Raw genomic sequence first — 24,677 nt, forward strand, 5'->3', positions numbered from 1 at the left:
TGCAATTTTTTTGGCATTTGAGAAAATTCACTGATGGAAAAAAAAACAGATACACTGATCAAATATGGATGATGACAATTTGATCCAGGACATTGATGAAAATCGGTCTATTTTTGAGAAACAGAAAAGAAAAACGAGCAACTGAATGAGGCATCAGTAACATGGTGGATCGGAGAGGTTGGCCAAAAGGATTTTAGCTCATGTTGACTGAATGTTGTTAAAGCTTCTGTTGGCCACTAGTCCCACGACCTGTTGGCGAAGATGAAATAATCTGGTTACCTACAGAGACGGTTGACTTCTCTATCTCCAACTGTCCAACGTAAGTAACCTAGGGCGCCATCACACCTTATTATACTGTGTGAAGAGCAGGACCTTCCTTTCTCGGTACGGATTTCCTACAGCAAAGCTTTGCACTTGACCAGCATCCTTCCCCATTTAATAAACAGTTACCTGAGAAGTAGCTTTGTAGCGTTAAATCATTTGCCGATTGATGCAAAGTGCCACCACAGTCTGCCCAGCCCACGCATCCTACCTCCTCAATACTCAGCTCTCCGACGAGAGGGAACATTCGGATTCTAGTTTCTCTACATGTTACAAAGACACCCGTTAAGATCCGCAAAAGACACAAGACTTTTTTGTTTTTTGGAGCAAGATATCCAGAAGTAATTACGGTTATTGAAAAGGATTCCTGTTGGTGGAAGGTGTATCTTATGTAACAGTCTTCAGCTTACTACAAAGTTTGCAGCATTTTTTTTTTCTTCTTTTTTTTTAGGTGGATCTCCTGTGGGTCCCCGCCTGAGGTCGCACATTAGGAGAAACCAACAGTGTTTCTAAAAAGGAGTTTGTTGAGGTTCTGAAGTACCTTCACCTTTCTGCATTCAAAAGTCGGCACCTGAATGCTTGCTGAGATGTTCGTTTTTTTTTCCTGTGGTTTTTTTTTTTTAATATACAACAAAACAACGTGCTGGTAAAATTGATCCAAACTACCCACTCCTCCCCCCACAAGAAACCAAATATTAAAAATAAAAAAAGGATAATAAAAAGTCAAGGTAAAATAGCAGCTGCATTCATGGGTCTGTGGATGCGTATGTTTGTTTTTTTCCTTTTTTTTTTTAGTTTATATACAAATTATTTTTTTGTGTTATTTTTTTCTTCAGTGTTTTAAAACGAGTCTGGAAAGACAAATGTAACAAATGACTCAGATACTGGACTCTTTGGGCGGCAAGTCCACGTTGGTGACAGATGTAACAATGGAAACCAGGTAGTCCGAGGTAGTGCCGTTCACCAATTTGCGGATCTGAGAAATACGTTCCTCAACACATCCAGCGGAGAGCCGAGCTTCCGCATCGTGGTCCCAGCACTCTTCAATGGTGACACATAACTGTGCCAAACCCTGATGAGGATAAAGAAGATTAAATGAGTAAGAAACTTGTGGTTATTACAAATTTCCAAATTCTGTCACATCAGACATGCAAACTTCAGTAAGTGCTGTATATTTAGCCACAGAATAGAACATACAAATATACAACATCTCGGTTGTAAAAAGATTTTCTAAAAATATTACTGTGTAAAGCAGAGGTGGGGAACCCTGGCTTTTTTTCTGCCAAGGGCCTTTTGGCAATTTAAATCATCCTTCGGGGGCTGTACAAGTTGTGCGCCATCTCCGCCCACTAAGCAATCTTGACGCTGGCACCGGTGTCAGGACAACATTGCACACACCTCATCGTTCAGCGGTGAATGATGCATGAGCGTGCTTACAGAGCAAGAATACATTAAAAAAAGCCGGTGGCCATCAAAACACAGCTGCCGGCCCAAGCACGGTGTTCCCAATGAATCGGCCCACCCATGGTCTAAAGAGTATGAAGGCACCAGCCAAATGATGATTGGGAGAGATGTTGATCGCACACGTCCGACTTTGAAATGCCAAACACATTGTTCTGCCAGAGATGAGCCACCGGCTGACATGTCAGTTGGCAGCTTTCTCTTAGAAATCAAAGGATCGCTTGGCCAAATGAGCACCTCTGTGTATGAGAGAGTCGGTCAAGGTGTCTGTTGGCCGAGTCATTGTTCGGCCGACAGACATCTAATGTGTATGGTCGGCCTTAGTCAATCTCAAGCAATAGGCATTTTTTCCTTGTCTGAAAAAAGCCCCAAAACTCTGAAATTGGAACATTAATTTTCTAAGAACAGTAAATAAACACTTACTGGGTGTTTCAGCCAGTGTTCTTTGAATGCCGGTCGCAACTTTTTGTGAACGACTACTTCCTGCAGATCTTCTAAGGATGGATGCTGACCAATCTCCTCTTCGAATGGCAACATGTACTCATCGACAGGCCCTGGAGGCATCGAAGTACATAAAACATTAGCTAAATCGGCTGCAAGTTGTAGGTCACTTATGGTCTATGGTACAATTCTCATATAGAGGTGACCTTTCACTGTAATTCTGTCTGTATTCACAATGAGATCTCTACTCAAGAGTGATCTCTGCAGAACAAGAAGAATCAGCCCAATATTAGGCGTCAACCGCGGCTGTCAAATTGTAAGCGTCGTTTGGATTTGTATTTTACTACTCAATACATGAAAATAAAACTATATTACAAAGCTGCCTATCGGAGAAATCTGCTTCTCCTCCTGGATTGATCATTCACTCTTAATTCCGTGGTAACATCTGTGTCCGATGATCACAGATGCTCACATTACGGAGATGACAGTTGGGGGTGTTCAAAATTCTATGGAGGAGGAGGAGCTAGAGGCGAAGCGACATTCTGCTGTGTGTTCTTCTAAAATGAGAGTTACAGCACTCCACAGAACTCTATGGGCACCAACTGCCATCTCCGTAATGGGAAATCCTGTATTCACTAAAGACAGTTTACTCGTGAATTGAGAACTTAGAGAATGAAAGATCAGTTCTAGGGGAGAAAAAAAGCGGAGTTCTCTCATAATAAATGCTACAAAGTTTCCTATCTTCTTGTGTACTTAAAAGAAAAAATTAAACTGTTAAAATGGCTGCCAATTGGCAATCAAGCTAAAATCAGAGAACGTGTAACAGCCTGTTTGCACCGGCCGTTGTTAAAGGGTCTGTCAGCTCAGAACGACTAGTCAAACTTAAGCCCCGTTACACACTGCGATATCGCTAGCAATATCGCTGTAAAGTCACCGATTTTGTGACGTTGCAGCGATATTGCTAGCGATATCGCTGCATGTGATACTTACCTCCGACCGGCTCCCCCGCTGGTTATCGCTGATTGCGCGAGAAGCTGCTGGACCATTCCTCGTCGGTCACTTCCTGCGGTGCTTCCTGTGGCGCCGACGAGCGACGCGTGGAACCGGGCGGGAGGACGCAGGATCGCCGCGTCTGACAGGTAAGTAGCGACCCCCATCCCCTGCGATGTCGCTGGTGAGATCTGCCTGTGTGGCAGCTCACTAGCGACCACCTAGCGATGCACCAGCGATCCTGACCGCGTCATATCGCTAGTCGGGATCGCTGGTGAGTCGCTAGGTGTAACGGTACCCTAAGTGTAATGCCCCAAAGTTGTTATGTATGTACCTTTAAGATGTAACAGAGATAGCAGCTTCCTCACTAGGTTTGCACAATGTTCACATTTCCTTTGCAGATAATGTGCCTTAGAATCCAGTACATAGAACTGGTTCAATATAGAAATCTTGCATGTTTTTAGGTGACCAAACACTTATTTTCCACCAAAATTTGCAAAATAAATCTTAACCAAATCAGACAAGGTGATTTTCTGGATTTGTTTCCTCATTTTGACTCTCATAGTTGTGGTCTACCTATGATGTCAATTACAGGCCTCTCTCATCTTTTTAAGTGGGAGAATGTGCACAATTGGTGGCGGACTAAATACTCCCCCCCCCCACCATATTTCCAAAAACTAAAAAGAACATTTTTCCACGTTGGTGTTGGTGGACATAACCAACATGAAGATAAATTACACTGATAGGATTGCAATGTAAAATTATTAGAAAGCTGCGCTGGTCACATTGTCCCTACAGGGCCCCAAACACTCACCGTCAGCAGCGGTACACCTGGATACAGTTTCCCAGAGCACCAGTCCCATAGCATACATGTCTATCCTGAGGAAAGAATCTCGTTGGAAGTTAATTGCTCCCTCCAGCACCTCCGGAGCCATGTACCGCCTGGTGCCAACCTAGATGTATAAACAGCATGCGCAGCATTAGATCACAGAATATTCTTTCAGATTTACGGTATATACCATAATATCTATATAGTGTAGAGAACACGAAAACCTACTCTTTTGCTAATCAATTCCATAAGCCGGAAATCCTAAATAAACATTTGTCATCAAAATCATTAGTCGAATCCACGAATTTCATCAGAACCTGTCAACCATCTAATGGAAATAGGGGTGTCTCGTGCTTACCGACCTTGGTGTCCGTATAAAAAATAAAGTAGTAAGTCACGCCCAGTGCAACCCGGGAATGCTCCAACCCCAAAGCTGTGGAGCTGGGTGTCCATTTTGGTGGCGTCGGAGTCTATAAAAAATGGACCGACTCCGAAAATATATAATAAATTGGGTTCAGTAATTTCATGCAGGATGTGCTGTAAAATGTTTTCATAAGTATTTGAGAAAGTTATGAAATGTCCCATTAATGTCTGTTCTGTTCCTGATCTAAGGGTCTCAGCTTTTAGCCAAAAGGAACCTGCCACCATGAAAATGCAGCCCAATCTGCAGGTAGCAAGGTATCTAGAGCAGGGGTGGGAAAGCTTTTATTCTGCCAAGGGTCATTTGGAATTTTATAATAGTGTTCGGGGGCAGTATAAAATTTTAACTTAAACATTAGCCAACTATATTTATTCAAACATTTAAATAACTTGCAGCTCCCCCAACACACAATATAGCGCAGCTCCCCCCAACACACAATATAGCGCAGCTCCCCCCCAACACACAATATAGCGCAGCTCCCCCCAACACACAGTATAGCGCAGCTCCCCCCCAACACACAGTATAGCGCAGCTCCCCCCCAACACACAGTATAGTGCAGGTGGTGCAGCTCCCCCAATACACAGTATAATGCAGACACACACACACACCGTATACTGCAGTCCCTGCAACCACATACACAATAATGCATACAAACACTCACACAATACTCACCCCATCTCCTTGTTCCCCGCACTGCTCCAGGCTCTGCTCCGGTCTTATCGGCTCCACTGCCCACTGAGTCACAAGAGAAGGGGGAGTGATGGGAGAGGGAGCGTCTGACGCTCTATCCTCCATCACTGCTTTCAACTGTATCGACGTCTATGATGCCGATAAGTTGAATGAGCAATGGGGGCGGCGCCGGGCCACATAGCGGCCCTCCACGGGCACCTCTGAAGAATTAAAAATCCTGCGACCAAAAACGGGGAAAGCGGCTGCGGGCCGCACCAAATGATAATGTTCCCCACCCCTGGTATAGAGCAAGGGGAGCAGAGAAGATTAATATATGGCTTTGTTGGAAAAGATTCAGTATAACCTGTGTTTTCATCATTTAAACCTTTGCTTTCTTGAATTCTGGGTCCAGTGGGCTGTCCTATCGGTGACTGACAGCTTCTTTTCTATAAGAGCACATACAGAGATAGCTGTCAGTCACTAATAGGACCGCCCACTGGACCCAAAATCCAAGAAAGAGTAAAGGTTTAAAGGATGAAAACTGAGGTGATACCAAACCTTTTCCCACAAAACTATATCTTATCTGCTCAGCTCCGTATCCACAGCACTGCCCAACGCTGCCCCAGAACTTACCCAGCCCAGGAAATGCATTTGAATAATCATAACGGTCCCATAACATTTTAGGATGGGATGCTGTTCCTTTCCCTCACTAAGAACACAGGCATTCCTCAGCAAAGCCAAGTGACCAAATGTCTATCAGGGGTGGAGAGGGATAGACGTCAGCTGAGCAAACAATCTAAATGGAGTGATTCATTTTGAATATGGAAATCTACTAATGGTTGACAGAAAAAGCTATTCCAAATGTATAAACCTAAAAGAAAAAAAAATAGCATTACCTGTCCGTGAGTATCTCCAGGAGGTTTTCCGGGTTCAAACCGCACAGCTAATCCAAAATCTGCCAAAACTGCTGTCAAGTCGTTTTTCAGCAAAACGTTTTTACTTTTAAAATCCCTATATAAAGAAAAAAAAAAATAAAATAAAACATACAGAAAAAGATTTATCCTACTCAATAGAAGTAATGAAAGCATCATATATTGGTATTCTGAAGTGCAATCACCAGGGTGGAATGCGATGCAACATCACAAGGCCCAGGTAGCGGTAGAGGCACCGGCCTGAGGATGCCGGCCACAGAGATGAAGTCCGTCTGCAATAGAGGACTGCACAAGAGGTAGGAACGAGCTTTAATTCCCGAATACCTTTAAATAGCAAATTAAGCTTTTTTTGTAATAGGTAATTACTAAAAAAAAAATTAAAACAGCCGCTAACTTGTTACACCGACACAAACCTGTCCCAGAACATCCATAGGACCATCGCCTGTGAGCATGTACAATACGAAGCTCCCTTGTGTTATCTGGAATTAAATCTAAACCACGAACTGTCAAGCTGTCTCCAGGTCACAGCAGCAGCTCAGCATGGTGACAGACATTGTGGACAGCAGTGTGAACAGCCTCTTACCTCAGCACTCCTAGTAATGCCAGTATTAGATCATATACACAGGGTGGACAACAGTGTGAGCAGCCTCTTCTTACCTCAGCACTCCGGCTATGTCCAGTAATAGATCAGATAGACAAAGTGGACAGCAGTGTGAGCAGTCTCTTCTTACCGTCAGCACCCTGGTATCTCCAGTATTAGGTCATATACACAGGGTGGACAGCAGTGTGAGCAGCCTCTTCTTACCGTCAGCACCCTGGTATCTCCAGTATTAGGTCATATACACAGGGTGTACAGCAGTGTGGGCAGCCTCTTCTTACCCTCAGCACCCTGGTATCTCCAGTATTAGGTCATATACACAGGGTGAACGGTCAGTTTTTTAAAATTTGTATTCATTAGCCTTCTGAGCACTCAGTCTTTTAGCCTCAGGCGTTTTTAATCACAGCAGGACCCTACCCCTCCACAAAGATAGAGATTTCAGTCCAAGAGAGGATTCACAGGCTCCCATACACATAAAGACTTTAGTCTAACAGAGGTTTGGCAGTGTTAGGTCCTGGAAATCAAGAATCACCTTAACGTGGCTTCTAGATACACATGAATTGGCCAATTGATGCGCTAAGCATTCTCAATTTTTCATATTTCTAATGCAGTTATGCAGTTCAACTTTCATGTTTGCAAGCTATGGCGCTACAGAGTGCTGCCTTCTTTCTTTGAATATATACGAGTTGGTGACTCTAGGTAAGCACCTGTTCACACCTAGTCTATGTTTGGATGACGGTCAGTTTTTGAAATTTATATACACAGGGTGGACAGCAGTGTGAGCAGCCTCTTATCTCAGCATTCTGGTATCTCCAGTATTAAATCATATACACAGTGTGGACAGCAGTGTGAGCAGCCTCTTATCTCAGCATCCTGGTATCTCCAGTATTAAATCATATACACAGGGTGGACAGCAGTGTGAGCAGAGTCTTATTACCCTCAGTACCCTGGTATCTCCAACATTAGATGAGAATATGCACTGGGAGCACATCTACCTCCACATTAAGGGGGTGACAGAGCTTTCTATTGCACATTCTCACAGACACTAGTTCTATAAATATTTTAGGATAGGTTTTTATCAGAGTTTTATCAGTATAACACATTGTATGTGCTATAGTGATTAACTAGTTAAAGACATTTCATGTGTTTATCCATTTCTTTTCTTATTCCTGTATGTAGCAGATTGGGGGTCATTTAACAAACACAATTGCGACATGTAAGCCGGGCATTAGACTTGTGATTTGCTTAGAAAATACCAGTCATGCGTTGTTTAAAGATATCTATGGTACATATGGCTTTAATTTAATTACTGGATGAGCAGATGGCGGCGACTTCCATGCTTTGCATTTAATTCTGACAGCAAGTCCCTGTAGTGACAGATCTGATAAGAGCAAGATAGGGCTAAATGTGATAATTAAACAAGTAAATACAGTTTGTAGGAATGTCACCGCGCCAGACTGAAACCTGCCACAAACGCATTTAGGTACATCGGTCAGAGCAGAATAAAGCCCCCGTTACACACTGCGATATCGCTAGCAATATCGCTGTAACGTTATCGATTTTGTGACGTTATAGCGATATCACTATGTCTGATACTTACCTCCGACCGGCTCCCCCGCTGGTTATCGCTGATCACGCGAGAACGTCCTGGATCATTTCTCGTCGTCAGCTTCCTGTGGCGCCGACGAGCGGACGCGGGCGGGCGGATGTCAAGATCGCCGCGTCTGACAGGTAAGTAGCGACCGCCGACCCCTGCGATGTCGCTGGTGAGATCTGCCTGTGTGGCAGCTCACTAGCGACCACTTAACGATGCACCAGCGATCCATATCGTTGTCGGGATCGCAGGTGCATCGCTAAGTGTAACGGTACCCTAAGTATCAGCTGTATTATTTATTGCTAAAAAATCTATATAATCTGCTTTTTTTTGGCCATGCTTTTGGCAGCAGCCATCTTGCCCAAGATGTGAACTGGATTTAGATATGTTTAAGCTTTAGAGGAGCCACATGGACAATGGGAACCTGTAGCCTGGAGAGGTTTACTGCCTTCTATGGAATATGTCCGTAGCCATTGCTCTGTGACCTGTGCAGAGATCATTGTACAGAGAGGGGGAGGAGGTGAGCTGTGACCATAACTTATTAAGAATGATAGAACCTATCTTATCTATACATTTAGGTGTTACCTTTCATTGTAATCCTGCCTGATAATAGTGAGATGACTGCGGGAGAGTGCTCTCTACAGTGCAGGATATTCTGGCCTAATATTTGGGAACAGACAATGTTTGGGAAGGAGCACAATGCTCGTTCACTGGTTGAAATTATTTTTAAGCTTGTGCATAGCCTGCCTAATCAGGCTATTAAACCGCCATTTGGCTTGTTTATAGCCAACTGGTAGCCATTTAGTGGCCAATATAAATCTACTCCTAGCGCACATTGTAAAAATTGCCTATGTCTTTGGAATGTGGGAGGAAACCTGAGAACCCGCAGGAAACACACGCAAACACGGGGAGAACATATAAACTCCTAGCAGATGTTATCCTTGGTGGGATTTGAACCCAGGAACTCAGCGCTGCAATGCTAACCACTGAGCCACCCCAGAATGCAGGATAACCCCTTTAATTACTACAGAAGAGTACCGTGTTAAGGCGCCAACAAGTCAAAGAATTTCAGGTAATTGGGAAGATTAGCAGCAAGAAACTAGCACCCTATGGGTCAATGCAGGTAGCAGTGGGGCTGTCGGGGAGGTTCTCAACAGAATATTCCCACAGCGCTTCTGCCGTCTCCTGGGACCAGCTACAGGTACTAGAGTTGGTGCAAACCAGTTCACAAGACACGATCCAGTAGTCACAATAGTAGTCCGTGGTCGCTGGAAGAGAGCCCTGAGATCCACCACTTGTCTTACGGCATCCTTAGCTCCTCTTATCATTAGCCAACCTCATGTGACGTCATCGTTGCAGTGTAATGCACGTGTGACATCATGCCAGATCGACTAATTACAAGAGAACCCGTGGATGCAGCCAGGCAAGTCTTGGTTTACAGGGCTGATGTCTGGCAGCCACAGAATACTGACTAGGCCGCTGGACCAGGTATTGCAAATCGATATGCAACATCTTTAATGGGTACCAGTATCTTCAATGGCATCAGACGAGGCCTCGCATGGTAAACGTAAAATGTGCAGTGAAGTCCTCTGTGCACAGACAGTATTTCATTGCTATAGCCTCCTGTATTTGGGCTATCCCCCGTCTGACCTGTAGGTGTCACTCCTGTCATGATACATGGAGAAATACAGTCCGTAAAAAGCTAAAGCAGCAAAACTCCAAGCGGGAGCATCTGGACTCATAAATTATCACAGCCGGCTAAGACACATGACAGAGCATAACCTCAGGTTGTAGTAAAGTGAATTTTTTTTTTCCCTCTTTAGTGGACCTGTTTCAGAGTCAGCAATAGCCAAGTTATTGTAAAAAAAAAAAAAAAAAAAAAATCAAACTAAGAGGTAACACGAGCATTGTCCATAGATTAAGTCTGAGGGCGTTATAGCCAGACATGTAATCAGTGGATGTAGCTGCCTATTCCCTGTTGCAGTTCATGTCTGTCAGAATAGTTAAACCAACAGAAAGATGGTGCTACAAAATATCTCACAAATATATCAACTTTATGAGATATATATATATATATATATATATATATATACACTCAATGGAGTGCCAACAAATCTCCCAAGGCTATAAACAGTATATAATTGGTATGGCCACATATGAATTGCAATATATTCCCTAGTGTGTAGCCCTGCCCCACAATGCGTGTTTCACCCAGCTTCGTCAGAGCGCACAAGGAAGCGGTGCGAAACGCGTGTTGGGGCCCAGTGCTACACATCAGTACTGGGCAAGTCTGCATTTTATACTCTATTTGGTATATATGTTACCCACTAGCCAATGTAATGCAATAGAAATGTGGCAATACTAATTATCGTATTTGGAGGTTTGTTGCTAGCCCTCCATTCAGCTACTTTTTTTTTTTAAACAAAATCTGTTATATTTTATATTTAATAAAGCTGATATACCTGGGAGATATTTTGTAGCGTCATCTTTCTTTTGGTTTATCTCACGATACTTAGGGGCATCTCTATTGGTTGGTCCTAATATTGTCACAATCGTTGCATTTTATTTGGTAACACCAAAATAAAGATTATTCATTGAAGGCCACCATACACATGAGATACTGATGGGATAGGTGAACCATATCATGTCTACGGGGGACTCCTGACAGTCCCCTGAAAGATTATGTCAGAGCATACAAGGATCTGGAGGCGGTCAGATGGTACTGAAGCTCTCGTAGAAAAGAGCAGAAGCGCTAATATGTCCTCTACAATATCAGAATGACCCAAAATCTCACATTATACCACAGATTGACCATTTATATATTGTCCATAAAAAAGGCTGTAAGGTGAAGCTTTCCTTACAGAATGGCCCATTTATGCTTTGAGAAAGAGTGAAATGTAGGCCTAATGCAAGATATCCAAAACGGGACCAAATCCGAACACCCTTATGAAATAGCCTTGCCATAGATTTGGGGAGGGGGGGGGGTGTAAACATAAAAAGTAGCATCTCTTGCAAAAATATTAGATAAACCCATTCTTCCGGGGTAATAGTTTGGGGGCCAGCATTCTTCTTAAATTGGTAGCTTCCAGGATAACTTATATTGCTATGTGAGTGGGGGGAAATATCCAACCTCTGGGAAACCCGTACGTCGGGTGCACAAACTCCAGATCTCGGCTGGTCCATAAACATACACAATAATGAATGGGGCCCTGTTGCATTTCCCGACGCGGTTGATGGTCAGGAGCATCACTTTTAGTTTACCAAAACCCTGGCTTGTAGCAATTTGGAAGGATTATATGCAGCCTGTCAATAATATATACTCCCCCCCCCAAAAAAAAAAGAAAAATCAGGTTTGGTTCTATTTTTTCCCCTTGTTTCTCACTACTATCCGAATATTAGATGCCACATCAAGAGACGATGCCGAGACAAACCGCCAGACACAAAGATAAAGCTACACTTTGGAGGTCCATCTAAGTGGGCATCTCCGGTCATCCTAATGATCCCATAGAAAGTCTTGGAATGGATGCAGCGCCTCATTCGTCACATAACTATTTGGCAGGGAACACATTAGTCAGAGCAAATCCATTTCCCCAGCTTGAGACTGACTCCATCTGCACTGGAAAAGCCATTACAGAGGAGCCGTCCGGACATTTATATTTTGGATAATGGGTAGGCAGCGGTGTGAACCGGCAACTCTCCCTGCTGCGAGTTGTCCAAGCTGTCTCTTTAAAGAACTCCTGACAGATGGCATGTGTAAATGAGAAACACATTTTCTTTTTATTTATTTTTTTCAACATGGTGGAAGAACGTATTTTGAAGGCAAAAAAAAAAAAAAAATTAAAATGATTAACGTCTCAGGTCTGTGGTAATGAATAACAGGCTAATAGTTTGGAGCATTTGGTCATTAACAGGGGACAACATAAAGCCCAGGAAATTAATGTTAGGGGTTCGAAATAAAAGAAAAAGCAACATTTAAATTCAGGCTGGTAACTGGGAGACTGCTGGAAGAATGTACAATTTATGGAGTCTAATAAGCCTTATACACGGGTATGTTCTACCATCAACATTCCCCAAGAAAAGAAACTAGAACAAATATTAGGCTTCTAGAGAGAAAATCCTCACAACCCTCCCTCACCACCAGCATTTTACCAATAAATCATACAAAGGCTAGCTATTCACAGAAAGTTACTTCTACTCTATATTATATGGTATTTATTATGGCCTACACATAGCGCTTTATAACTTTTGGTCCCCAAATCCATAAAGTGAAGCTTACTTCCACGTTTTGTACCTTAAGTACATTGTAAAAAAAAAAAAAATAAGGTGTTGTTCTAACTTTGCAAGATCATCAATCCCAAGAAGAGCCCCTTTAAAATGGAGCAATGTCCGCCCCTTCGAGATTTTGCTAAACATTTATGGGTCTATGGGACTGATGGAGAAAGCTGAACTTCGCAAGTTATTACCTCTCCACGGATTGCAAAGTTGGGACCGACCCCTTCAAGATTTGTGTTCATTGCTGGAATTTCAAATCTTGGGGTAATAAGCATTACAGTAAAAACAAATCCTCTACAGCAAGAGGGGGCAACCAAAAATATATGACACCCACCTGATGATGCTGGTCCAGACCACCAAATATCCCTCCTAAACTAGTAGGGTCAGGTGCTCAACTCTCCACTTTTGCCATTGCCTCCCCACCATTGATTGTCCTACTTGTTGAGAGAGGGTGTCCTTCGTAGAGTTTACATCACACAGAAGCCCTCCTCCCCACCAACCATCTGCCATCACAGCAAGTGTAGGATCAGCAATATAGGGGAGCAAAACAAGTTGCAGGACCCTGGTCCAGAGGCCACATCGGTAGCCTGTGGCCCCTGAACATGAGCCCTGTGAGCCACTTCCAACAGTCCAACCATTACTCACACCACTTCATTTTAGTAGGCCCACCACTAAGTCATGTGGGTGTTCTGCCGCAACGATGACGACCTAGTAGACGGTAGGTAGAATATGCTCTTCTACAGCAGGCACAGATCAGTGAAGCGGCCACTAGACCAGGATCCAGCAAATCTTTCAGCTCATCTCTACTCAATATCTTTTTTACGAAGTCTGATTCACACATCCACGAGTGTTCTTCATGGATGAGTAAATTCCAAGGCTTTACCTATACTTTGCAATGTTAACCATGAATGGCATATGGATGCCATCCGCTTGCTGTATGCCCATAGACTTGTATTAAAAAGTAAAACAGACCGGTCATAAGGAGCGCAAGTGACGCAGTTCAGCAGGTATTAAAAGTCTTCATTTATTAGTTTCCATTAAAGTAATAAATGAAGACTTCATACCAGCTGAACTGCGTCACTTGCGCTCCTTATGACCGGTCTATTTTACACTTATCCTGTCTGATCCTCTCTTGAGTTACCCAGCCAGAGCTGCAGCGGACCATCCTCATTGTATCTACTCCCACCGCCAGCCTCGCGCTTCCTTTGAAGCCGCCTACCTGACTGTCTACAATCATAGACTTATATTGGCACTTTTCATCCTTAATACTGAAGAAAAATGGACATGTCTTGTAGGTCGTGCATGTGCACACGTTCCACAAACAACACCACATGTGAATGGCACCTTAAATTATAAGGCCTGTTTCACACTTCCGTTTTTGACCATCAGTCAAAATCCGCCGTTTTGCAAAAAAGAAAAAAAAAACGGATCCGCCATTTTTTTTGGCGGATCCGTTCTTTTCCCCATAGATTTGCATTACCGGCGGATCTTGACGGAGGGCCATCCGTTGGATCCGTTTTTTTGCGGATCAGTCAATTTTTTTGCGTCTGCCGACATGCCTCGACGGACCATGCAACTTTTTTTTTGCTGCAGGATCCGCATTTTATAGTGCGCTTGCCCGGAGGAATGAAGTCAGCCGGGAATTTAACCCTGAAATAATTTCTGGCGGACAGAAAAAATTCTCTCTCTCCCCGGGCTGCGGTTCCTTTAAAATTCTTCATTCATCGGATCAGTCAAAAAAAACGGTCCGGTGGCATCCGTTTACATCAGTTAGCAACGGATCCGTTTTCCGCCATTTTGGCGGTTTTTAACTGACACAAAAAAACTGAAGTGTGAAACAGGCCTAATGGGTATGTGTTCTACCCGGGGGAAAAAAAACAAACCACCAGATGCAACACCTACATGCAACATGGACGTCTGAATGAGGCCTTAAGGTTTTAAAGAAAGTGAAAATTTAGACCTTTTTTTTTTTTTATATAAAAACACAAGTTATTCCCAAAAACTCACTTTGAGAGCATTAATGCAAACAAAGAGGGAAAATCGCCCAAACACTGACGTGAAACACACGGTTATGTAACCGCCGTTTGCTCGAAAAGTTGTAATTAACAGATTATGCTCGCAGTTTTAGATAATAAGCATGAAATGATTGAAATTTATGAGATAAGCAATATTCCCCAATAGGGTCCTACCCTCTGCAAAATCCAAACTCTTCTGCTTTTTGTGGGGAAACACTTTTTCATTGGTATAACACTAGACGTTCAGGAGCAGAACGAGAGCAGTGGCAGCCGCCAGGCACGGCCATTCAGAGCAGGTTTTTGGCTCTGGTCCCGAGCTGATTGCAAACACCTGTGCAATCAGTAGGGGGTATTGTCGGTGTGCTCGTTCCTAAATGAGACCGTGCCATAGGCACTGCCCATGTGGGCCATTAGAGCAGCTGGCAAATCCAACAGTAATCAGCAGTGTTGACTGTAAAGTGAACCTAAAGCGCATGCGAGTAAGTAACGTTATCATTTCATTTTATGAGCTATGAAGTGAGTAGAAAGGTTTGTGCGGTGGAAGTCGGTGTCCTGTATGGCCTTCCCGATCACCGCTGATTGTGTGGTTCGTGCACAAGGGGTTCGGGTGAGGTCAGTACCTGTGGGCGATGGCAGGCTTGTGGCCTTCCCCTTTACATCGAGGGATATCTTCATGTAAATACGCCAACCCTCGAGACATAGTCTCCGCTATGTGGCACAATTCATTCCAACTCAGGACGTTTCCTTTTAGATAGTCCGTCAGGGAACCCTGCAAAACGAACAAACGGCATGTGATTTTGGTGCCGCTAACGCACAGTATTCCGGAGGCGTACACCTTTGTACAGAACTGTCTTTGATCAACAGATCAACAATCCATGACATGAATGCCTCCCTCTTACCCCAAAAAAACAACAAAAACAAAAGATAAGCATGAATCCATAACAAAGAAAACGCCACATTGCCCACAGCCAAAAGGCCACATTGGCAGACCAGTGTTTTTGTCTTTCCATCGGCCTTTTTTTTTTTTCTTTATTAAAAGGGAATTGCCATGTAAAATAACGCTATTAACCTGCAAATGTGGGGTTAATCTGCAGGTTAATAGCGCATATAGATGATCTTTGATCTTTATTTTTAAATTGCACTAACATATTCCGCAGCGGTTTACAGTTTGCACATATTAGCTTTGCTGTCCCCAATGGGGCTCACAATGTACATTCCCTATCAGTATGTCTTTGGAATGTGGGAGGAAACCTACGCAAACACGGGGATATAGAGCCCCGCTGCCAGGAGGAAATGAACTGTATTCCCCCGGGCACCGTCCAGCTTTCAGTTATAGGGGCAGCGCTGACACAGCTTCAGTCACTGTTCAGTGTATGGAGAGCGGCGGCTGTAGCAGCACCTCCAGCACTGACTGACAGCCGATCCCGATGCAGAGCTGCTGTCAGTCAGCGTCGGGGCGCAGTTACAGCCACCGCTCTCTATATACTGAGCGGTGACTGAAACCACACCAGCAATGCAGAAGACCAAAGCCGACATTACGCGCATTTTTTAATTGAGTTTTTATGTATTCATTTGAAAGGGTGAGAAAAGTTACAAAAATGCTGAAAAAATTGACATGCTCTGGATTAAAAAAAACAAACCAAAAAAAGGCATTGATGATTAAAGCAAGCAAGAAAAACGTGAATTAGATTTCAAAAATCTCAGTACTGCAATGTATTTTTATGCACACAAAAAAAGGAAGGTTTAAAAAACAAAACGCAAGAGTGTGAACATCCCCTAATCCAACACAGTGGAGGAAGTCAAAGAGGACCCGTTAGTAATCAAAGACAGGAGAGCAACCAAATAAGTACTACCACTTGACAGAACTGTCATGAAGGCCTAAGGATTCTAGAAGTTGAGCCCACCTTCTCGTGGAAGGCCGTGATCAGCCACAGCTCCATCTCCAGGTTTGTTCCTCTCTTCTCAGCCGCAATGAAGTGCAAGAGGTTTTCATGTTTCATTCCAGGGGTGTTGAAAATCTCTCTCTCGCTCTGCCAAGACTGCTTGTCCTAAGTACACATGAGAATCACAATTTAGTCAATGACGTCAAGGACATTAAACATTTGCACAGCTCCGGCTTACCTACGTCCTTAAAACAATCAAATGTTTTATGTAATATTACAATACTGCAGAATGGAGCACTCAGAACATTTTGGAGTTGTTTTTTTCTTCATTTTAGTAAAATATTCTTTGTAAGATAATGAAGGTGATAAATACGGTACGTTTCTGAGTCCTAGTTATGAATCTAAATGGCCAAAGAAGAGGGTGCGTTTCCTGCTCCCACCATTCGCACATCTCACACGAGTCTTCTGGCCTACTCCTAACATGGGTCCTCATTAGTGATGAATGAACGTGCTCGGATAAGGTGTTACCTGAGGATGCCCGGGTGTTAATAGAGTATCTTTGGCGTGCTCAAAAAATATGTTGAAGTCCCCGTGGCTGCACGTCTCGACGCTGTTTGCCAGCCGTAACAAATGCAGGGATTGCCTAACAAACAAGCAATCCCTACATATGTTGTGACTGTCAAACAGCTGAGAGACATGCAGGTGCGATGGACTCAAACTTATTTTTCGAGCCCGCTGAAATCACTCTGTTTAGCACCCAAGTGTGCTCTTATAACAACTTATCCAAGCACGTTGGTTTATCACTAGCCCAAATACACATTAGGCTAAAGTCTACCAATAATGATGTACAGCTGAAAATGTGCTTGATGTGTTTGTAATAAGACAAGATTCATCTCTGCTGTCCTGTGTTAGTTATAATCTGGCACAGCTCTGCAGCAGCAATGACAGTAAGAGGACAAGTGCTGCTGCAAATGTTTGTAATGAGACAAAGTTCACTTCTGCTGTCCTGTGTTAGTTATAATCTGGCACAGCTCTGCAGCAGCAATGACAGTAAGAGGACAAGTGCTGCTGCAAATGTTTGTAATGAGACAAAGTTCACTTCTGCTGTCCTGTGTTAGCTCTGAGCTCACTGTAGAGCTGTGTGTGATTAGGAGAACAGACTCTCAATCATTACATGTCTCACACTCGTAACGCCCCTTTTCATTTGAAATAAGCTCTGGTGGCAGATTCTCATGAATATTATGATCTATGTCCGGCACATAGATCTTAACTCATTTATATGTAAAATAAATTTAGATTTTTATGGAATAAGACATCAGATTGCAGATATTGCACATTTGGGAACATTTATTTTTACCAGATTACAAGCATTTAGTGCTAAAACTATACTTTGTGCACTGTGTTTTGCACTATTTTGTAGCTCTTTGTCTCCTCGCACAGTCAGCTTTGATGTAGTCAGAAATCCGCTGAGAGGAGCTCAAAAAAAGACTGATAAGTCACAAATTCTGCCGTCAGACCACAAGAACAAGCTTACTTGAGGATCCTCCGTTAACTCATTCTGCAGCCAGCAAATATTTTAATGAAATCCAATTGCAAAAATTATTTTCAGCCCCAATTACCTGCATTTAAGTACAAAAAAAAAGTATATTTCAAAAGGTTTTGTAAATCAGAGCCCAATCGTCATCATTTATAGTCCAAAAATATTTTAAAGGCAAAGAAAAAGTCACTAAAAGACAGCAAAAAAATACCCGCTTTCTCTCCAAACAGCGCGAGTTTCACACACAACTCCCTACATGCCGACCTTTCAAAATATTTTCAGCAATAGAACACAATCTTGACTTAATGAGCACAAACCCAATCAAGCCTTTATCCGGCTACAAAAATAGGGTTTGTACACTTTTCCATAATTGTTCTTGTGTCTCCTTTTTTTTTTTCCTTTTTGGAAACAGAGAAGAGCCTTTAAGTGAGTGAAGAAAATTAGATTCCTACCCAAATTTCCATTGCGGTTATTTTATTTAGCTCCGAACTGGAGAACTTTACAAAAGGGAATCAACAGTGAACTGCCATGTTTGGAATGTGAATGAGCCCTCGGCACAGAGCGGTGTACAGAGAAAGCTCCGCTCCCCGATATACGGGGCACTGCCAGCTTTCACCTCCTGTGTTTCTTCTGGTGAGAAGCCAAGAGCGGGCCAGGGCTTAGTCTGTACAGTGTTTAGCGCACACAATGCCATGAACAGGAGACGCTCAGCTGAGATTCTAATGGGAATGAACGTGGAAAAGCAAATGATTTTTCTTCAAATTAGCGTATCCCGAATGCCTTTCAAATTCTTGGGTAATAATGTCATTTATACAAAACGGCTCTGTACATGTAAATGACCATTTATCTAGCTGCGCCCCCCCGACAGCACAATGCGCTGAATTTGCATTAAAGGGACGGCATCACTGAAATAACCAAATGTTCCCCATATCTGGACTAAATTTAACCTTGCCGTATATGTTTTAGGATCCCATCATACTCATCGTACTGACTTTAATCTGCCATAAGAACTTTAGATGAGATCAAAAATATATGGGCTTAATTCGGAAACCGCTGGGAAAAAAAAAATTGTTCCAGTTTTGCCATCAATAAATCCACTGCGTACAATTGACCACACACACGAATACTGAGGCGTGTAATCCTTAAAATTGATGTATCCTCAGTTTTAAGTAGTTTGCAAAAATTGTATCAGCTCAGGCTCTGACATTAATAGGCGCTAAAGGTCAGGTAAAAAATAAAGAACTCATTCAGAGCCGATCACTTGTCGCTACAGTGTATTTCTGAAATGGCCAATAAACACTTTATTGATCATCTCTCCTGTGTGTGCAATAATAAATGCAACTAAGGCCAGATTAACGGTCCGAGGACGGACCACAATTTCGGGATTAGTTGTGGGTTTCTGACTCGAACTTAGTAGCCTTGTGTATGTTTTGGAGGCTACCGGTCATGGGTCTCTGACCCAAAAGCAACAACCTCCTATACTTATACAAGGCTACTAAGTTCGAGTCAGAAACCCACAAGTAATCCAGAAATATATATTATATAATCTAATATATATATCTACTATATAATTGTCTAATTCTGTCTGTCTGTAACGGAAATCCCATGTCGCTGATAGACCGCTCCCGGCCAGCTGCAACCAATCAGCGCCAGGTGCAGTCCGGCCGCGAATTGGCGTGGAATTCAAGGGACGGACGCCACTGCTACTGTCGGGAGATCTGTGGCGCTAGCCGCTGATCTCCCAACGGTTGCTGCGGGTCATCTCCTGCCGCGCGGTGAAGCAGCCGGGAGATGACCGGCGCAGCGCTCAATGTGCGGATGGTACCCAGGGTCCGGAGGAGAGGAGACTCCTCTGGACCCTGGGTACCATAAACCTGTAAAAAATAGAATTAAAATAAAAAAGTGATATACTCACCTTCCGACGGCCCCCGGACTCTTTCCCTCCCCTCACCACGTGCCCGGCATCTCCCGGTCCCAGTAATGCTTTGGGCGAAAGACCGCTGATGACGTCACTCTCACGAGAGTGACGTCATCTCCTGTCCTTCGCGCTAAGCATTACTGGGTCCGGAAGATGCCGGGAGTGTGGAGAGGAGATCGGGGGCCGTCGGAAGGTGAGAGTCGAGAGAGAGAGGACAGAGAGAGAAATATTCTAGAATGCCAGATGCGTTAGAATCGGGCCACCATCTAGTATGTGTAACATACATATTAATCTCAATGCACAGCCAAGCAATGTAGGAGTGGTTTAAAAATTTAGACCAGCCTCTCCATAATACGTCGGCACCCTCACAAATGGTCTCACGACAATCATGCTGATCAAACCACAGCAGAGTAAAGTGTAGGTATAACATTTTTTGTAAAAGCATTCATGTCTATAGCAATTATTTCTTAAAGAGACTCCGCCCCCTTTGGGGGGACATTTTTGTTTTTCTTTTTTTATTTATATGCATGTGTTTGAGGCAGATCATCAATTTTGCCGTTGGGTTTTTGGGTTTTACTAAAAATGTTGCGCTGTTTGGCTTTAACAAGGTCCTTTGCTTCCTAACACTCTTGTGGTCTGTGGTCATATTTGTGCAAAGACCAAGCTCACCGACAGCTCCTCAGTTAACTCATTCTGCAGTCAGCAGTAGTCAGTGCCACACAGAGGATATGGAATTAAAGAATTGTCCTTAAAAGGTGGAAATGTCCTTTAATTATCAAAGATACATTTATAAGCAGGAGAGATCTGAGCAGGAGACAATCTGCTGTCCCTCCTTTATTGGGAGACGGACATTTGCTGCAAAGATTCTTCTATGCAATAGTTTAATGTAGAAAAAAAAAAAAAAAATCTCTGGAGGGCTGAATAAATGATCAGTTCTACCGTTCACAAAACGATCTTTGAATTAAAAAATTGCAAATTACTTTATCCGGCAATTCCCAGGCTTCTATTCCTTCAAATCTCTGTAGTCGCAAAAATACCCCAAGAAACCCCCGATCCCGTATTTATTCCACAGCAATAAGTCGTTTTCACATCCTGAACACAATGTTCATGGGCTCTGGATTTTTAGCCGAGGCTGACCCTTGAGAGCAAGTTTCATCCACTGGGTCTTTTTTTTTTTGCCTTCTCCACACAATGGTTGAAAAGAAAGTCTCTGGAGCGCAAAGTACAGTGGCTTGGTAATGAAAATAAAATTAAGGAAGGCCTGGGGATTGCAGTGTCACGCAGATTAATGTTCAGATCACCAGGAGTGCAGAATGTAAGCGTCTAGCAATTAGGAAAAGCAGACTTCTCGCTGTGAAGTTACCAAGCTACTTTCCCAGCGAACACACCAAACTCCTTCCTGCAATTGTACCCTGGCTGTGTTCTTCAGAAACTAGATTGCTGACAATCAATAAGAAGGTAATCTATGTGCTAATGAAAAAGAAAAAAAAAAAAAACACTGAATATCATCAGATATCCATAGACTACATCTGTCCTAAAGAAAGTATGGAAATCCGCCGGACTGCAGGCTTGGTATCGGGAGTTATCCAGGTCGTTTTAAAGAAACTTACCTTCATATTCCCATCTCCAAGATCCTATCCCAATATGCAGTAGGTTTAATAATAATAACTCCAATTATTAATGTAGTGTAGTTCTTGTGATTAGCTATGTTGCTTACCCCATGTGCAGGGCATTGCAGTAGCTTACATATCCATATTTACAACAGTCACTATGGATGATTGTATCCATGGATACCTAAGCTACCGCAATGCCCTGCACATGGGGTAAGTGACAAAGCTAAGCAAAAGAACTATACTACCTTTAATAATTGGAGGTATTTGGTAATATTACAACTTCTACATAATGGGACAGTCTTGGAGATGGGAATACCCTTTTATCAATAAATAGTGTACCCCTTTATTTCTACAATATCTACATATGCTGCCGCACTTTACAACGGTCATCACTCACAAAAATCTCCTAAAACCAACAATTATGTGGAAACTGGACAAGCAATTGTTTAAAGGAGCTGTTCACTTGCAAAAACAACAGATTTGCTGTGTTCTATCTGAAATATAATTATATATAAATTACTAAAACCCTCGCATTACTAACGTTCTACTCATGTCCTGGTTTGAGTATTGATTCTCGGTCACGGCAGCTCCACCTAAGGTTTGAGCTAGATACAGAAGGAGGGTTTCCTGTGCCAGCGTGTCATCAGGGGGTCTGGCTGACCTGAATGATTTTAATAGCTAAGCCAGCCCCCTTCTTTGTGAAAGAAGTTGGGTGGGTTAGATACTGAAATGAGCCAGTTCAGAAGCTTTCAGGTACAGCACTGATGACATGTCAACACAGGAAACTAATCTCTTGCGCCAAGCACCAGCAGGAAGTATAGCACCGGGACACCTGAGAGCTTTGGTAAGAGAAGAATATTAGTAAGCTAGATAAAGATTTACTAACATATTAATTCCCCTGCAGCTCTCCATTAAAGGAAAAATAAAGCTTTACACGGGCCTCATTGAAATATGAAGGCCACTTTTTCATCACATTGTGCTTCCAGATCCTCAAGATAAAAGGCCCCTACACATTAAATGGAAGTAGGCCAAACCTGCAGATTTTGGAATGACCTATTGTGTAAGGGGGTCTTCCAACTCTTTGAAAAAGAAGGATTGGGCGACTAAAAGGCCAACTTAAAGGTAATCTGTCACCAGGTTTTTTGCTAACTCATCTGACAGCAGCATGATTTACGCAAAGAGACCCCAAATCCAGCGATGTGTTACTTAGTTTACTGTGTGCACCAGTTGTGACAGTTTTTAGATGTAGCATATACCAGAGCTAATCCCACCCACACCACAGATTTCTGAGTATTGTCTATAGATAGTGAGCCGCTCAACAGAAGAGTAGGTGGAGTCAGACTACTTGAGAATAAAACCTTCATTGTAAGTAAAGAACAGCACACAGCCTGATAAGTGACACCACTAAATTCAGTGTTTTAGCCCCTAACTCATGCTGTCCTTAGATAACATAGCAAAAATCTGCTGACAAAAGTCCCTTTAAGGGTATGTGCGTCGTCCATACACACTTCCATCAATACAATGATCACAAACTTTGATCTTTGAACACCATAGTTCTGTGCGCATAGGATCACTCAATCCCAATTATCAGCCAGTGTAGAACAAAGGACCACGCTAACTATACTGTCCGGTGTGAACACAGCCAAGGTATCAGTGGAGTGCCATTGTGTATATGAGAAACACAAGGAATCAGAGAGAACTGGGAGCGGGAGTCAGATGGAAACAAATCACCAGACGAGTCCTGAACTATGTTAGGCCTGACATAAAGCAGCTCTGCCGTCTCTCCCTGGTGTGACTGAGAAGAAACGTATGTGCAATTTACCTCTATAAACAGCTGGCAGGAACTGTAAATCACCGGACATATTATTACCATGGAGCTCGACCCCACTCTCAGCCTGTATTACATGTGTTCCCTTAAAGGAAAATTCCACCTAAATGCAAGACCCTGCTTAGTAGGTGAAGACATGCTGTAATTTATATTGTTTATGTGTAATTATAAATCTGCAGTAAATCATTGTAGGTTTATAGCAGAATCTACTTTATACACAATAAAAATTCTGCTTGCTTTATGTAGGAAGGAAGGGTAAGGGGGAAAGGTAGGGGGTAAAAATTGTGGGGTGGGAATGGGGGTGGTGAAAGGTTTTGGGATGGGTATGGGGGTGGTGAAGGGTAAGGGGTGGGTGAAGGGTAAGGGGTGGGTATGGGGGTGGTGAATGGTAAGAGGGGGGAGGGTAATGGGTGGGTAAGAGGAGGGAGGGTAAGGGGTGGGTATAGGGAGAGGGTAAGGGGTGGGTATAGGGAGAGGGTAAGGGGTGGGTATAGGGAGAGGGTAAGGGGTGGGTATAGGGAGAGGGTAAGGGGTGGGTATAGGGAGAGGGTAAGGGGTGGGTATAGGGGGAGGGTATGAGGGGGAGGGTAAGGTGGGGAAGTGTTTGGGGGAGGGTTATGGGGGAGAGGTGGGGTAACGGGTAGGTATGAGTGTAAGGGGGATGCTTAAGGGCGTCTAATCCTGTCCAGAGGGCATCTTCATATCACAACAAAGGTACAAATCCAGTATACACAGGGAAACATATGTAATGTATCCATAGGTTAGAATAGATCTGACACAGTGTACTACTACTATCTTCAACAAGAAGCATCTTCTGTATAGTTCTATAGTAAGCGTATGTACGCGTGTGTGCGTGCGTCTATCTATACAAGCATACATATACCTATGTACATATATGCATACCTGTATGTATGTCATAGGATTGATCAGAGTCCAAACACATATTTGCCCCACACTATGTACTCTGGTGCCACAAGTTGTGGCCACAATAGTGGCTGCACAGACAGATTTTCTGCCGAAAACATAAAAAGAATTACTATATAGCAAGCTAATTGATGCTTGCCTACATTTAGATGAAAATATTCCATGCAGACCCAAATATTTTCTGACATGTTTATTTTATAAGGCTCTTGCATTCTCTATAAAATAACTTTAGAACATCTTTCCTCAGAATTCTGCATTCTTCCTTCCTCCTTTGTTTTTCCTCCTAACTTGTGGGGGGGGGCACACAAAAACGGTAATTCCCCTTCAAAGAGGCGAGTCCCTCCACTAACAGCACTGATTGGACAGTGTCAGAGTATGCACAGACACACCCACAGCTGGTTACACACAGTTGTTCATTTATTCAAAACTTT

At 43.1% G+C, this 24,677-nt stretch overlaps 1 protein-coding gene across 2 annotated transcripts in view; it reads right to left on the reverse strand.

The window, feature by feature from the left end:
- Window positions 1–606: 606 nt before the first annotated feature.
- The window catches only part of ACVR2B (activin A receptor type 2B), a 177,597-nt gene continuing 153,526 nt past the window's right edge, over window positions 607–24,677 (reverse strand). For both annotated transcript variants that reach the window (XM_073581540.1, XM_073581541.1), the window contains 6 exons: window positions 16,448–16,591; window positions 15,164–15,312; window positions 6,029–6,143; window positions 4,028–4,166; window positions 2,206–2,336; window positions 607–1,393 (listed from right to left, as the gene is read on the reverse strand). In XM_073581540.1, coding sequence (XP_073437641.1) covers window positions 1,199–1,393; window positions 2,206–2,336; window positions 4,028–4,166; window positions 6,029–6,143; window positions 15,164–15,312; window positions 16,448–16,591 — 873 coding nt within the window. In that variant the 3' untranslated portion in view covers window positions 607–1,198. The remainder of the gene's footprint in view (window positions 1,394–2,205; window positions 2,337–4,027; window positions 4,167–6,028; window positions 6,144–15,163; window positions 15,313–16,447; window positions 16,592–24,677) is intronic.

This window comes from Dendrobates tinctorius, unplaced genomic scaffold, assembly GCF_039654945.1.
Source record: "Dendrobates tinctorius isolate UK_male_01 unplaced genomic scaffold, ASM3965494v1 ptg000070l, whole genome shotgun sequence".
NCBI lineage: Eukaryota > Metazoa > Chordata > Amphibia > Anura > Dendrobatidae > Dendrobates > Dendrobates tinctorius.